Source organism: Embiotoca jacksoni, unplaced genomic scaffold (genome assembly GCF_022577435.1).
Source record: "Embiotoca jacksoni isolate LCO1_2020_lvr unplaced genomic scaffold, fEmbJac1.0.p SCAF_30, whole genome shotgun sequence".
NCBI lineage: Eukaryota > Metazoa > Chordata > Actinopteri > Embiotocidae > Embiotoca > Embiotoca jacksoni.
In genome coordinates, this window is record NW_027185382.1 from 1,069,604 (window position 1) to 1,084,777 (window position 15,174).

Below are 15,174 nucleotides of genomic sequence, written 5' to 3' on the forward strand. Positions count from 1 at the left end.
CAGGGGCATCGGCTGCAGTATTTGTACATGACACCTGCAGAAACACTGGGAGAACCGACAGGAATTCATGAGTTGCGCAACAGGAAATGGATTTCTGACATGGCGGCGTCACTGTGAGCTCGTTAGCATTTAACGGTATTCAGCCTTACAGAGCAGTTAACATGGAAAGAAAATGTATTTGGACAACTGCATGCTGTACAAAAACTCTATAGTGCTACAATTATATGTCCTTTCTGTGGTTGTTAAAGTCCTTCAAATTTCTGTATGTCTAATCTGATCAATGGAAAATACATTATCTGTTTGTCCTTACTCACTCCTACATGAGATTTGTGACAGGCTCGAGGCTTTTTGAGTGGATTTTCACTTCTAACTCCCAGATGTTTCTTTTCAGAGATAAAGAAGGGCCCTTCACATGTCAGAGGTGGTCCGCTGCTAAATCCTGTGGCTGCTGCTCTTTTCCCTGTGTTTTTAGAGCCTTAAGCTTTTTGTGTCAAGTGCAAAGAGATAATCTCAGAGTTTTGGGTACAATAAGGCGCCTCAGGATTTTTCTGTCGGATGGATGGAGGGCAGATTTGGTTGAATTTCCCTGGGAATTAGATTACCAATCGTGAGATTACATCCATTCCTCACAGATCTTCGGTTTAACTAAGGAGACTAAAATATTGTTTATCTGATCTTTGAATTACTAACTTTTCAGCCTTAATTTCAAAATTGTAACTTTTTCTATATATCTCCGTCTCTGTGCTGAAGACTCTCATGCACCCTTTTTGGTCAAACTAAATCTTCTTGTCTTTTAAAGTAACACATGCATGCTTTCACCTTCTTGTTCCAGCCCTCTTCTCCCCTCAGCTCCTCCTCCATTCTGCTAAAAGCTGAAAGAGTTAAGAAGATTTGGCAGCTCCCCAGCAACCAACCAGCCGGTGAGGGAGGAACCGGCTTCCGGTGGCCAGGGGCAGGTCGCTCACTTGCTCGGGATTAAGTGGGATCGAGAGAGATTACAGCCCTCTCTCTCTCTCTCTCTTGTTTCCCCGTAACTCGGTGAAAGCGTAGAGCTCCATCCGGTCCACGGGGAATATTTTCCCATCATATCTATGTTTTCCTGCATCTGAACTGGAGCTGAAACTGGCAGGAGCTGGAGAATAACAGCTGGAGGAGTCACTAAGGCTGCAGGTGTAGAGGTAAGGTGATTTATTTGAAGAGAGATGGAAGGAGGAAGCCCACAGGGATCATCCTCCTCTTCTTTAACAGGAGAAAATTTACCTCTTGAGAAGCTCCTGCTGATTAACTTTTTACAATTAATCACTTTTTTAACAGATGTTTTTGCCGTCTGGCATCTGGAACAGTTGGAACATTTCCAGTATAATCATGATTGTTTATTTACAGTCATCAGATTAAAACCTGCTCAAAGTTGATCACTTCTTTGGTTGTCACTGTGTCTAATTGACCAAATGTAGGTTATAATACCATCATAGCTGACATATTTTGTTTGAATGTGACTGATTTTAGTTCATAATGGAGTTGGTTTCCCTCTGATGGAGATTATAGTCTGCACATCTCTGTATTTACATCACCGTTGCTTTTACAAGGTGCTGTCAAGTGTGCTATTAACCCCTGACCCCATTCACACTGATAAAGCTGGGACTGGGGCTGGATTACTGAAGCGGGCCCTGAAGTGGCCCCCAAAAGTCCCATGTTCACTGTGTCAGCTGCTTTTTGAAAATGTAATTGTAAATTTAGCACAGAGTGAAATCCAGTGAAGCTGACTCTGCAATTTTTGCAGATTAAATAAATGAAATGGGAGCATTATAAAATCTTGTTAGGAATTTAGTACTTTTAGGTATCAATCAAGCTTTCCTCCACCTCTGTGACATAAACCCATTTATCTCCAGGCCTGTCCTGGTAAGCAGTCAGCAGGTGGTCGGGGTCAAAGGTCGGGGGTCCAGCGACCATGAGGCAGGCGGTGGAGGCTCAAGTTTTAAACCCCCACTATGAGCTTGGAGAGCACGGTCAGTAGCAGACATGTATTTACATTTTACTGCATTAATGCACTGACTTATTGTCCTGTTTACTGTCTGTTTTGTTTGTGTTGGTGTTGCAGGTCTGCGTCAGATCCTGTCAGACGTGATCGAGGAGGTGAGGCAGTCAGTGGATCAGGACATCGACGGCGCGGAGATCCTCCACAGTCTGCTGAACTCCTCATGGCTGCAGTCACTGCTCAAGGTCTGAAAACACGCCGCTTCTCCTGGGAATCTACTTTTTCCTTTCGTCTCTGTATTAATAGTCTGCTGTCAAATCCTGTTTTCGGGGATTTATTTTAGGACTTATTTAAAAATGTTCTAGTCCTTTCCTTTATCTTTTGGTCTGTATACAACCTTCTTGGTTCATCGTTTTAACAGGAATATCAACTCTTCTGTAACATCATTTATTATACCGTTCCACATTGATACTTCACAGCTTTACAGTATGTGAGGATCGATGTTTCTTTCAAGCTACTTAACTCGCTGAATTTTTCGACTGCATTGTTTTCAGGTTCACGAGTGTCTTCAGAGGTACCTGAGAGATTCCCCAGCACCGACTCTGACTTACACTTCAGGACTCTCGCTTCAGGTTTGTTTCATGATGATGAGTTGTCATTCACAGTCATCGTGTAGATACTTTTTTTTTTTTTTTTTTTTAGATGTGTGTTGTGTTGTTTCTGTCTGTGTAGCTGCTGGCAGACATCAGATCGTTACCAGGCTGCTCCGAAGAGGCCAAAGAGCTCTACCGTCTCCTGCGGCAGCCTCACCTGCAGGTGAGAAACCACCTGGCTGGTTGCAGATATTGACCTAATAAAGATGCTCTGAACTGACAGTGATGTCTCCTTCTGAGCATGTGGAGACACTGAATCTAATTTATGTCTGTAAATCCTATATTTCCTTTCTTAAACTTTGAATTATTAATATTATTAATGCAACTTTCATTGAAATCAGAACAAAGATATCTGAATAGTCTCTATTGGAATTTAATTTCTTACATTTCTGTGCTGTAACAATATTTGTCACAACCTTGAACTGCTTTATAGTAATATTTTGGGTGAATATTACTGAAGAAATATGAAATTTGATCTGCACCGGTGTCCTTTTTCTTGTTTTGAAAGGTTTTAAACAATACTAAAAGATGAAGGTTGGAAAGAAATTACGAATTATATTTCTAATGATACAAATTAAGTATTATGAGACAATAACAACATTCATTTTAAATTTGTGTTTTATATTCTTTAACTGAGCTTGCTGTCGAACCATCAGTCTACTTTGTCTGTTTTCCAGGCTCTGCTCTCTGCTCACGATACGGTGGCCCAGAAGGACTATGAGCCGGTGCTGCCGCCGATGCCGGACGACCTGCCGGACGATGAAGAGGCCACCAGGATCGTCTGCCTGGTCAAGAACAAGCAGCCCCTGGTGAGCTCGGCAGCAAACGCCTCCTCATCTCGCATTAGAGTTTAATCACTTTTAAAACGTAAAAACTGTGAAGTTTGGTTTGTAGCATCGTACAATATTTTGTTTAATTTACCTGGATACACGTGTTTAATTGTCTCTTTGCCTGTAAAGTCATGCACGCACTTCAGGACATGAACTGGACCACAGGGGAGTCACTTCTCCCAGCACTGTACGAGCAGATGCTCACGGATATTTTAATATGTGGGCTTTTTGGCCAAATATAAATTGAAACAACTGACTGCGTCAAAGAGAGACCAGATGTTTGAATTCTATAATCTGTCATTTGTCTGATTGTCTGTTGATGCTACAGATGAATTTCTAACAGCCCAAACAGCTCGAAGAGGAAGAAAACAAAACAGTTTGGAGACATCTGATGCAAATTTATAATCGGAATGATTCACATGCAACTGTGCTGTTTGTAATCTGTGTGTCTTTTTAATAGAAAGTGCTCATATGTTTGTGAGGATATGAGGAAGTGTTTGTAGCACTGAGCAGACTTTAATCTTTGTTGTTGTCCGGTGGAAGTGCTCAGTCTGTGTTGGACATGTCCCTCTTCATCTGAGTGACTCTGTTGTCTCACAGCTGTGCGACCGCCGCAGAGTTGGGCTGCCGCTGCCCACCGCTTCCCTTCCCTGTATAAAAAGCCCCAGAAGGGGGATCCGCAATCACTGGGATACCCTGAGGCTTCTGACCCAGCAGAGGGTTCAACGAGCCGGAGCGTTCAGGGTCCAGAGCCCCGCAGCTGAGAGCTGCAGCCTGAGTGGGAAGGATTCGTCGTGGTGCAGCGTCCGGAGAGGCAGCTACCCGCCAACTGAGCCGCTGTGTTGCCCAGCAGGGGCTCGGCTGTACCTTCCGCCTCGATACAAGCCGAGGAGTAGCTGCCAGGCATGCTGTCGGAAGCCGATTAGCCAGTGTAGAGTTTGTTACACCAACCTGCTGTGGGAGCAGAGCTTGAACCGCTCCGCGCCTGCGGTCTACAGCTCGGTTCTGATTGGTAAGGAAAGATGTGGGCCTCGTTTCCTGAGAGAACATTGAGGGGATTTCTTCAAGTGTTTCGTAATGCTGTTAAATCTCTATATGTTGTTTACGTACTCAAACTCTGAGTATGTGAGAGCTTTTATTTTTACGCTTTTAGATGCTTTTGGGAAACGAGGCCCTGCTGTTTTCATCACTCGTCATTGCGCCATCTTCATCCATCGTCCATCATTTACTTATCATCTTTCATGGATTAACAATGTCTGTTTTGTCGTTGGAGACAACATCATTGAAGGGCTCGACAGTGCAGAAGAGGATGAGGCGGGAGTGTCCGGCCACACCACGTCACCTCTCCCCGCTGCCCGGCGGTGGACCATGTCTCCGCCGTGTCTCAGCCTTCCATACTGCTCCAACGTAGACGACTACCTCCAGCCAGGCCTTCCTCCGAGGCTACGAAACCAAAGCCCTCGCATCCGCACAGCTCCGCCCAGCCCCATGCACCCCCACCGCGTGCTGGAGGCGCCGGCGGCCGTGGAGCTCGCCAAGCAGGAAAGTCTGGACGAGCTAAGGATGACTGTGCAGCTGGCCGCCTGCTCCATGGAGAGCAGCACCAAAGACATCAAACTGCTCGGGGAGAAGATGGCAGCCGCCACCGAGCGCATGTCGGAGACGGTGCAGGACAATTCGCAAGCTCTGGTCCTCCTCACGCAGGTGGTGGGGCGGCTGCAGACTCTCCTCGCTGCCACCAGGACCGAGATCAACCCCGTTAAACCGGCGGTCACTGAGCAGGACGACACTTTGTCTTTGACACGTCAGTCCAGATGTTCCCTCCCATCGCTCCTTTCCACCGCCTCCTCCTCCAGCTCGCTCAGCAGCTCCCTGGGCGCTCCCTCCACCTCTCAGGCCACCAGCTCTCTGTCTGTGTCCTGTCACGGATCTCCACGAGCCAAAACAAAAAACACCCCCTCAGCACAGAAGAAGCTCGGCCGCACTGATGTGGAAGCATTCAAACATCCCGTCACCAACGGCCTGCGAGTTGAGCCCAAAGGGACTTCAGTGGAAGGAGCTCGCCCGAACCAGAGGAAAAAGAAGAAGAAGAAGAAGAAGAAGAGGGCGACATGAGAAGAGAGTCCGAACAATGGACTTTATGTGTCCTTTCAAGGCGTCTCTGCAGAGCTGCTGCCCAGCAGACACACAGTGGTAGTCGATGTTTCTTCTGCTCGTTTTGTTGCATTTCTTCCATCGTCATCGTTTGTTTTTGCTTCAGCAGGAACTTCAGCTGCCTTCATTTCATTTGTGTCGTTGTTGTTTTATTTCTACCTGAATGATATCTTCCATTTCACTCCATAGTGTTTGAATCCTCATCACGGCTCCCTGCAAGCTTCATCAGCTTTATCTGTCTATATTTATGCGATTCAATTTGACCCACATGTGTCTTTACTCCACACTACAGCCGGCCTATGTTCTGTGTTCTCATCTTTTCGGTTTTAGGGAGCAACTATAAAGAGAAACGAGATCACAGGGGAGATTTTCATAGCTCGGGTGATTCACGGAGGGCTGGCTGATAGGAGCGGTGAGGATCATGTTTGTTTTTTGTGCTGCTGATCAAAGAATTACTTTACGTCAGTGATGACATGTTGATTGATGCCACAGTGTAACAGACAGAGCACTACACCTTTAGAAACTTAAAAAACTGGACTTTTATCATGTTGAGAACAAATAAAGGTTAGTCTGTGAAGGCAAAAGGTATCTGATAAAAGACTCGCACACTGAAAGAACAAAGTACTTTTAGAGGAGAAAAAAATTAAGACAAATTAATGATCCGATTTTTGTTTGTGTTTCTATTTCTGCATGTGTGTTTGTAGGGCTGCTGCATGCAGGGGACAGGATCATGGAGGTGAACGGGTTTCCAGTGAACGGATTGGAGCCTGAGCAAGTCATCCAAGTTGTGGTAAGTCAACAACTGCTGAACCACTTATTTAACTTCTGCACTGTGCTGTTTGAAATTTGGTCTCGTTGTTTATTTGTGAGATTGTTTAATGAAAGAGTGTTGTAGCAGCTAAATTCGTTTTTAATATGGGTGTAAAATGAGACCACTTACATTTCTATGTGTCCTTTTCTGTCCTCCATATCTGTCGTCTAGAATCCCAAACTGTCTTTTCTGTGGTCTGATTCAAGACCTAGCTGATCACATCCCTGATTTTTCACAAGCTCATCATGAGAAGCAGAAGGCATCACAGCCTCAAACCTGATTCATGTTTCACAGTTGTTCATTCAAAATGTATGTTGTGTTAGCTGCTTTTGATCCACATTGTTTCTTCACATCCAATCAGCAAACTCGGTCACAAGGCACCATCATGTTTAAGGTGGTTCCCATCACAGAGAGGGCGGTCCACAACCAGACCATGGTAAATCCTCCTCCCTCACCTCCTTCCTCTTTCACTTTACACATTAAAACCTCATTACAAATGGACTTTCTGTGTGTCAGCTGTATGTGCGGTCCATGGCCGACTACAGCCCCCAGCAGGACCCGGCTATCCCCTGCGCCGACGCCGGTATGAGCTTCAGGAAAGGCGACATCTTGGAGATCGTGGACCAGACGGATGCCCTGTGGTGGCAGGCCAAGAAGCTGCCCAGCGACACTTCCTGCGCCGGCCTCATCCCCTCCACCAACCTCCTCAGACGGTCAGACTAAGTGATTTTAGATTTTTTTTGGGGGGCATTCAAAGGCGTCAACTCGGCTGTTAGAACTTGTGATGTCCATTTTTCTCTCTATTTTCTAACATTTTATGTTGCGCCCTGAGCGGTGCAGTGTATTTTAGTTGAATTTCAACGTGATTCTTCTTGTTGTGACAGGAAGCAGAGGGAGTTCTGGTGGTCTCAGCCTTACCAGCAACATGGATGCATACAGACCTGTGAGTGCGCTCAGATTTTCTGTCACTGATCTCACACTTTTAAAAAGTCCCAGTGCGACTTCACAGACGAATTTTCTTTGTGTTTTGCCCCACGCTTACTGAAGTGAGCACTGTAGAAGAAGGTAAGGAGAGATTACATTCAGACCACACTGAAGTTGATGATGGTTTAATGACAGATCTGACTTTTTATTTCAATTTTTCACCCCCAGAGGAAGACCTGATGGCCATTGACGAGAAATGTGTTGAAGCAGGTAAAGATCCACCTGCTGTATTAATCTTTTATTCACAACCCTCTCTGCTTCTCTGTGCTTAATTTCCCCGTCTGTGTTTTTCTCTTCGCCTCAGATGAGGAGGCGTTTGAATCTGGTAGGTAAGTCTTTGTTGACTGAGTCTGTTTTGTCTTTAAACTCATCGCTCCATCTCCTGTCCTTCATCTCAAACATCTGCTGTTGTTTCTTTTTCCAAACCTTCTTGCTGACCAACCGTGAAATGTCAGAGGAGTTCAGAGAAGGTAAGAAAAACACAAATGTTTGTCTTGTTGCTTGCCGGCTGACCTCATTGCAGAGGCTGCTGCAATCAATACTGTGATTTAAAATATTATCTAAATAATTTGTGCATGTAAACTATCTGTATTTATTTGTTTGTTTGTTTACTCATCCTCTCCTCCATTTTCCTCCATGTGTTGCACTCTGCTTCACCTCATGTCCAATCAGAGGAGGTTGACTTCAGCGGCAACACTGAAGGAATATATTTAGGTAAGTCTTCATACTCTGAAGCAGCATTTTTTTTTTTAACCTTGTTACTTGTTAATTGTCGATGTTGTAGTAAATATGGTTTTTTTGGAGTCCATCAGCTTGTATTGTGGATCATGTCTCTGAGGTTCTGTTGACTCCATCTTTTTTTTGTTTCTGTCAGCGGGCTTCAGGCGCAGCATCCGTCTGTGCCGGCGGCGGTCTCACAGCACCACCCAGCCGTCCTGCCACACTCGCTGCCCCAGCAGCTGCTACAACGCCCTCAACAGCCCCTACGAGGAGGTGGTGCGCTACCAGCGCCACCCGCAGGATACACACCGCCTCATCGCCCTCTTAGGTGCAGGAAACATTTCAGTGAATCCTACTGGATGTTGTTTCACTCATTAGGCAGCAAGTTAAAGATCAAAATGTGCTGCTTCTTCAGGTCCATCTGGTGTTGGTGTTAATGAACTTCGGAGGCGATTGATTGAGATGAACCCGAACCTCTTCCAGGGAGCCATACCTCGTATGTACCAGTCGCTCAAATAATAATATATGTTAATATGAAAAAAACCTGAAAACATAAGGCCATGCCAAATGTTCTGTTTTTTTCTTGCATCTGGGGCCTCTGGTTTTGTGTTTTTGCGTCTGTTTCTCTGATAATTTGATTAAATTAAGAGTAAAATGTTTGTTTCTTTTTCTTCACCAGACACCACGAGAGCACGCAGAGGATATGAGGAGTCTGGCAGAGAATATTTGTTTACCAGCCGAGAGGTCTTCGACAACATGGTTTATAACAACAGGTGAGGATGAGAAAATCATCTACCTGTTCATGACATCATCAAACGACTGATAGGGATTCATACTGATGGTCTGATTTCAGGATCTGATACTGAATTTGATGACTTGAAAGCTACAACCACCTAATGCTATAATTGTCACAAATACGATCTGAAATGCAGCTCATGAATCTGGATCAAATGTGAGATGATGTCTCAGTTTGAGACCTACAGAAATATTACAAAAATGCTTTGATGATGCCCAACAGGTTTGTGGAGTACGGAGAGTACAAGGGGAATCTGTACGGCACCAGCATTGAGTCTGTGAAGGAAGTTTTAAACAGCGGGAAGATGTGCGTCATTGACATCGAACCAAAAGTGAGTCCAGAGAAGAATCAAGATCGAATCTGTTTTAAAAGTGCTTCTATGAAATGTTTTGAAAGTGGTTTTGTTTTCCATTTAGGCCATGCAGGCGGTGAGGACACACGAGCTGAGGGCCTACATCATCTACGTGAAGCCTCCACCTCTGAAGCGCCTCAGGGAGACGAGACAGGACTCGTACATCACCACCAACTACTACGTCAACCGACCGTTCAAAGTACGCCCATGTTGTATTATTTAGACATGGTTTTAGCGTACTTTTCGGATCATAAAAGTAGCATTAAGCTTTAATTTGAATTTTAAATTCATATAAAACTACAATTGAAAAAAAAAAAACAGCCAAAGCTAAAAAAAAAATCATAAAAAATATATTTCAGTCAGTAAGAAGCTGGAAACATCTTGGTATTTGTTTTCTCCAACAGGATGAAGACTTCCAGGAGATAGAGGATGCAGCCCGGAAGATGGAGTCCCACCACTCGCAGTTCTTCGATCATGTGATGGTCAACGAGGAGCTGCAGGACTCCTGCGACCAGTTGCTGACGGTGGTGAGGAAGGCGCAGGACGAGCCGCAGTGGGTCCCTGCCAGCTGGATACGACCCACCACCGAATCGTAGAACAGGACAGGATACTGGGACATGGCAGCAAATCTGGGAAACTGAGAGTCTGTAATATCCTTCATTGTACAAAATCAGTTCGAGGGGAGCTGGGCACGAGAAAATCTGAATAATTTGACCTATGTGTTTGTGGCGTTCTTGATCTGCTGCTTACGTCACTCCATATCCCCGAGGATAAAATGAAGCTGGACTCAAGCCCAAAGAAATCCCAGAAACTGTCAGACTTTGTCACAGTTTTCTCTTTTTTCTTTGTACTAGTAGTGAAACTAACAGATTTCAAACAATCATAGTACATCTGCAACCAGGAGCGCCTTCCTTTGCTGTGCTGTTAGAACTACAGGATGTTTAAATTAGAAAATGGTAGTTTTCTGCTCTGCATGCAGCTTTCATTTGAAGAAAACAGGTTCATTTGCAGCCCTGCTTCCCAGTCTTGTTCACAGACCTGCAAGACAGAATGGGACTTTTTTTCAATTGATGTTTACATATTAGAAAGCTAAGAGTTTTGTTTTTATTTCAATCTTGATAAATGGTTTGTTTCTTTGTGTTTTGGTATAGCTTGATGTGTTATTGCATGCCAAAAACTAAATTATTTGAGATTTTAAAGATTTTAAATAAGCTGTGTTTGGCAAACTCTTGCAAGACCAACACTTTGTGTCCTTAAAATATGATTTTTCGAGGTAAATTGCAAAAAAATTGCAACCAAAGCAATAACTTTTGAATATTTGTACCTGTTTGTGACATCAATAAACTACTTCTCACAGTAATTTATTCATCATTTATTCAGCCGTTTATTAATCTTCTCCTCGCTTATTGTGGGAGCTTTTATTTTGAAGATACAGGAAGTGTGGTGTGCTGCTTTTAAATACATCCGGGTAACAGGCTCTACGCTTGCAGATTATAAATAGAGTCTTTAACAGTAAAAGTGGACATTTTCTCACTTTTAAACGGTTGTAATCGTTAAAATATCGTTTTAAAATGCACATGATGTAGTCAGATTAATATTTGAAGGCGCAGTTTTAGGTGAAATTTTGGAATATGGACACGGGAGGCTCAAAGGTGCGTATTTGCAAAACTAACGGATGTTTTTACGAAAGCTTTAACGTTATTTAGCAAATAGAAAAATCTCATATGTGCCGATTAGGAAAGGTAATATGCAAGATATTCTGACTGCACAGTGAAATTTAGATGACATATTTTGTCTTCAACTACTTACCTAGGGGCTGTTGAGTAATATAAGTAATATACGAATTGAAATTGTCACTAATAAATGTGTGTTTTCTCTGCTTATGTACAGAAAACGAGGGCCAGGGAGCTCCCACCTCTTCCACAGGTCAGTAATTCAAACCCACTTACGTATTTTTAAGATTTAGTCTTAAACAGTCTTTAACAATCTGGTAAGTACAGAAAATGGCATCAGTTCACTAATGCAGCCATTAAAACTAGAATAAGACAGCAATTGTGCCCTATCCACGATATCTAGTCTCATGGCCGTGGCCCCCTTTAAGTAAATTATGAAGGAATAATCTTGAAAGTTTGCAGGTTTCAGCTTCTTAAATATTAAGATTTGCTGATTTTCTCTTGTCCATTGAATCACAAACAATCCAAACCATTCTGAGCAAGTGAGGTAGATATTTTTAAACTTTCTGATATTTAACAGATTAAACAGTTGATCAAGTGAAAAAGGAAAAGCATCCCCGAAATACACAGTGAAGCCAATGTGCAGGGACAACAACGTGTACCTGGAGACGCCGCCAGGGAGATTAAACCAGATTCCTCTGAACCACGTCTTTTTACTCTCTACTGTTTGAAAAAAAGACTTGAGTCGTCTGACCTCTGCCCTAATCCTCAGTCCTGGCGGATGTATAAACACAGATTTAGCTGAGGATTTAACAGTCAGGATGTCGTGTGTCGCTTCACTCCAGTCTTACTGGGTTCTTGGGTGAAATGGCCAGCAAGACGACGGTAAGGTTTTTATATCTTGACTGATTAATCTGAGTCTGTTATAATGTTAAAATTCTGTTTGAATTTCTGACTTTTTGATATTAAAGTCCAAGCTCTCTTTTAAATTCAGCTGTTACATAAGTGTTTAAGGCTTAAATAGCCTCTTATCATGTCCTTGCCCTGCGTTGTAAGAGGAGGTGTTTCACAATTTTAATCACTTTTTTTTTTTGGATCCTCATCGCTGATTGACTAAACTCCCTCCCAAACTCGTTCCACTGGCCGCCGAGTGTCTGATGTGTGTTTGTTGTTGGTTGTACTTCTGCAGTATCCCAGCTTCTAAGATTTTCAAAGAGTTGCATGAAAAAGGATCAGACCTTATCGATCCTACTCATCTTCATTGCTATTTTTTGTTTGTCAGTGGGTAAAACTGTGAAACAAGTGTTTTGGATTTCTGCATCAACCTTGTTAATTCACATAAGTAGAAATTCAAATGAAAAGAGACTTTCGTACGCAGCTACTGTTTTGTTTGATTGAGGTGATTTTAAAGTGAAGTGATGGATGAAAACTGCCTTGTTTGTTTCTCTTTCCGTCTCCTCAGCGAGGACAACGAACGCTTCCCACAATGTCGAGGTAGGAAAACATCTTTATTTCAAAGAGCTGCTGTTATAAAATGGAAACCAGTCAAACTAAACTTTTCTTCTCTCGCTTTGTTTTTGTGATCTGTGGACTCGTGAAGTCAAGAGACAACCGGTGAGTCAGGATTTAAAGATGTTCAATTTCTCTTTATATTTGCTCTGAAGCTCTTTGTTTGACTTGAGACGTTTATTTGTTTCTGCAGGAGACGTTCCAGCAGCAAAACACAAGAAGAAAAGGGTGAGGAAGGAGATAAATGGAGTCGATGATGTGGACGGTACGAAACAAACTAACTTCATTAAACTGAATTTAAAGGTTTAAAGGGCTCGTCGTTCACAGCTTACCTCCGTTATATTGGGACTTAATTTGTTGTCAAATATCTCTGAAGATGTGTGGGACATTTACTGGAAGGAAGGAATTGTTCCCCCTTTTCCCTGACCTTTCAGAATAAAACTACTTGCTTCGTCTTCCCCCTTTCGCGTTCAGATCATGGAATGGAGATGGGAGGAGTCGGCAGCCGGAGGGCGTCTGAGGTCGTAGAGCATCTCGCCCTCGAAGCCACGACGGATGTGCCCCCACAGAGGAGGAGGAAGAAGAAGAAGATGGCCACTATAGGTGAAGTCAGACAACACAGGGACTGCTGCTTCGTATGCTGTAGTTTTCTGAATGATGTAAATGAGGAAATATAATTGTTAAATGCTCTTGTGTCTGGATTTCAGATCTGGAAGATGACCAAGCCGACCTGGTGAACGGAGATACAGCAGATCAGAACACCGACGGAGAGGAAGTGGTCAGAAAACCCAGAAAGAAAAAGTAAGTAATGCAAAGAATTGTTGTTATCATCAATTCATCTGCTGAAGAGCCCAAAGTCGCGTCTTCAAACGTCAACGATATTTCCTTGAAAAACATATTTTTCATAAAGAAAAGCAACAACTTGAGAAGTGGAAACTTCTCGTTCTTAGGAAGTCCAAAGTCATTGAATCACCGCTTCCCGATGAGTTGGACGTAGAAGAGGACGACATCATCACGGACACCCCTCCTCCCGTCCATCAGCACTCCCTGTTCTCGGCCCCGCATGGTCAGAGCCAGCCGGTGGGGAAAGTCTTCGTCGAGAGGAACAGTGAGTGGACAGAAGAAGGAGAAGATGTGGTCGGGGCTGTCAAATGGCAGTTTGAACTGATAAATGTGTGCGTGTGTTCACGTGCAGAGCGATTCCAGGCCGCAGAGCGCTCCGACTGGAGGAAGACCAGCGACCAGACGGACAACATGGCGGACTTCCAGCTCGTGCAGCCGCTGTGGACCACCAGAGACGTTTCTGTCAGAGTGCACGAGGGCTTCAGGTGAATGAAGAACTCCGAACGATGCAGGCGCGCGCGAGCGAGCGCGTCGTCTCTCGTCTAAACGCTCCTCTGTGTGCGACTCAGGGTGTTCGGTCTGTACTGTCACGGCTTCCTGGCGGGCTACGCCATGTGGAACGTGGTGGTGGTGTACATGCTGGCCGGGCAGCACCTCACCGCTCTGTCCAACCTGCTGGAGCAGTACCACCGCCTGGCGTACCCCTCGCAGTCCCTGCTCTACATGCTGCTGGCCATCAGCACCGTGGCCGCCTTCGACAGGTACACGTATACGGCCTGGTGCTCGTACAGGGACCTCCAGCAGGGGAAGGGTTCAAATACGTCGGTTGTACAAATGTTTAATGAGGATGGAAAGATGTTTAGTTCGACTCACGGTGAGTTTCTGTGCGAGAAAACTCCTCAGGGCACCTTTGAGATAAATGTTTGCGTCCTTAAGTTTGAAAGTAAAGATGGGAAGTAAGTAAGTGAATAAAGGAGATGAATGTATCGTCGTACAGACATAATGAATTGCGGAGACATGGATGGTAGAAGAAGATCACGTGTGCTGTTTATTCTGTTGTCAGAGTGAATCTGGCCAAAGGCTCCGTGGCTCTGCGGGAGTTCATCACTCTTGATCCGGTGGCTCTCGCCTCATTCTGTGAGTTCTCGCTGTTAAACACAGATGATTCAGAGCTTTGGTGTCTGTTCGGTTTGTGTTGACGCTCTTCGTTTGTTTCACTCAGTGTATTTCTCAGCGCTGGTTCTCTCTCTGAGCCAGCAGATGACCAGCGACCGAATCAACCTCTACCCATCCTTAAACGCAACGTTATGGTGAGTTCGCGGGAATCATCCGATGTTCTGATATCATCATGAAGCCTGGATCTGACACCTGAGCATCACCTACTTCTTCTCCAGGCCTCCGGGGTTGGAGCACCAGATTCTGCACCCGTGGGTGACCGTTAACCTGGTAGTGGCTCTGCTGGTCGGCCTGGCCTGGATTTTTATTGCCATTAGACCCGAGACGGACTACACTGAGGGTGAGAGAGATATTATATCTATCGCTTTCATAGAAAACAACCCTAAAAACATGAAGTTGTATTGTCTTGTCCTTCCTCCTCAGGTTATCTGATGGCCATGGAGATCATGCCTCTGAATCCAGAGAACAAATCAGAAATGACTGCCTGAGAGGAGATATCACTGCACACCTGCTCTAACACTTACTGTACAGCTTTGCTGCCATTTTGCACACACATTGGTTATTTACATTGCGACTTGATTGTAAATGTCTTGTAGATTATTTTTGTATTTTTGAAATGTGCTCGTCTCTTTTTGAATACAGGGTTTTAATAAATCCAACAACGTTTCTTTATTACATCTCATGGAGTTTGGTGCTGA

The 15,174-nt window shown here is 44.2% G+C and overlaps 2 protein-coding genes across 5 annotated transcripts; both read left to right on the plus strand.

Moving 5' to 3' along the window:
* The first annotated feature begins 1,933 nt into the window (after window positions 1–1,933).
* mpp4b (MAGUK p55 scaffold protein 4b) lies at window positions 1,934–10,624 on the plus strand. The gene is made up of 21 exons (XM_069163974.1): window positions 1,934–2,006; window positions 2,099–2,220; window positions 2,530–2,607; window positions 2,708–2,791; window positions 3,306–3,437; window positions 5,943–6,024; window positions 6,317–6,402; window positions 6,785–6,859; window positions 6,940–7,136; window positions 7,308–7,366; window positions 7,471–7,488; window positions 7,576–7,617; window positions 7,712–7,732; window positions 7,863–7,877; window positions 8,080–8,121; window positions 8,282–8,455; window positions 8,543–8,623; window positions 8,807–8,900; window positions 9,146–9,254; window positions 9,340–9,474; window positions 9,680–10,624. Exons 1-21 carry the CDS (start codon window positions 1,949–1,951, stop codon window positions 9,869–9,871), a joined length of 1,896 nt encoding a protein of 631 aa, XP_069020075.1. The 5' UTR covers window positions 1,934–1,948; the 3' UTR covers window positions 9,872–10,624.
* A 126-nt stretch (window positions 10,625–10,750) lies between these two features.
* On the plus strand, window positions 10,751–15,153 carry LOC138207012 (transmembrane protein 237A-like). Of its 4 annotated transcripts, XM_069163991.1 has the most exons (14): window positions 10,751–10,927; window positions 11,166–11,201; window positions 12,411–12,442; window positions 12,549–12,562; window positions 12,651–12,722; window positions 12,932–13,060; window positions 13,165–13,258; window positions 13,408–13,565; window positions 13,653–13,785; window positions 13,870–14,061; window positions 14,364–14,437; window positions 14,523–14,610; window positions 14,695–14,816; window positions 14,900–15,153. In XM_069163991.1, the coding sequence occupies exons 1-14, from the start codon at window positions 10,907–10,909 to the stop codon at window positions 14,962–14,964; spliced, it is 1,230 nt and encodes a 409-aa protein (XP_069020092.1). In that variant the 5' UTR covers window positions 10,751–10,906; the 3' UTR covers window positions 14,965–15,153. The 4 variants fall into 4 exon arrangements, with proteins under 4 accessions (XP_069020092.1, XP_069020088.1, XP_069020090.1 ...); XM_069163987.1 differs by having other exon boundaries at window positions 13,408–13,785; XM_069163989.1 differs by lacking the exon at window positions 10,751–10,927 and adding an exon at window positions 11,721–11,833 and having other exon boundaries at window positions 11,184–11,201; window positions 13,408–13,785.
* Window positions 15,154–15,174: the final 21 nt, after the last annotated feature.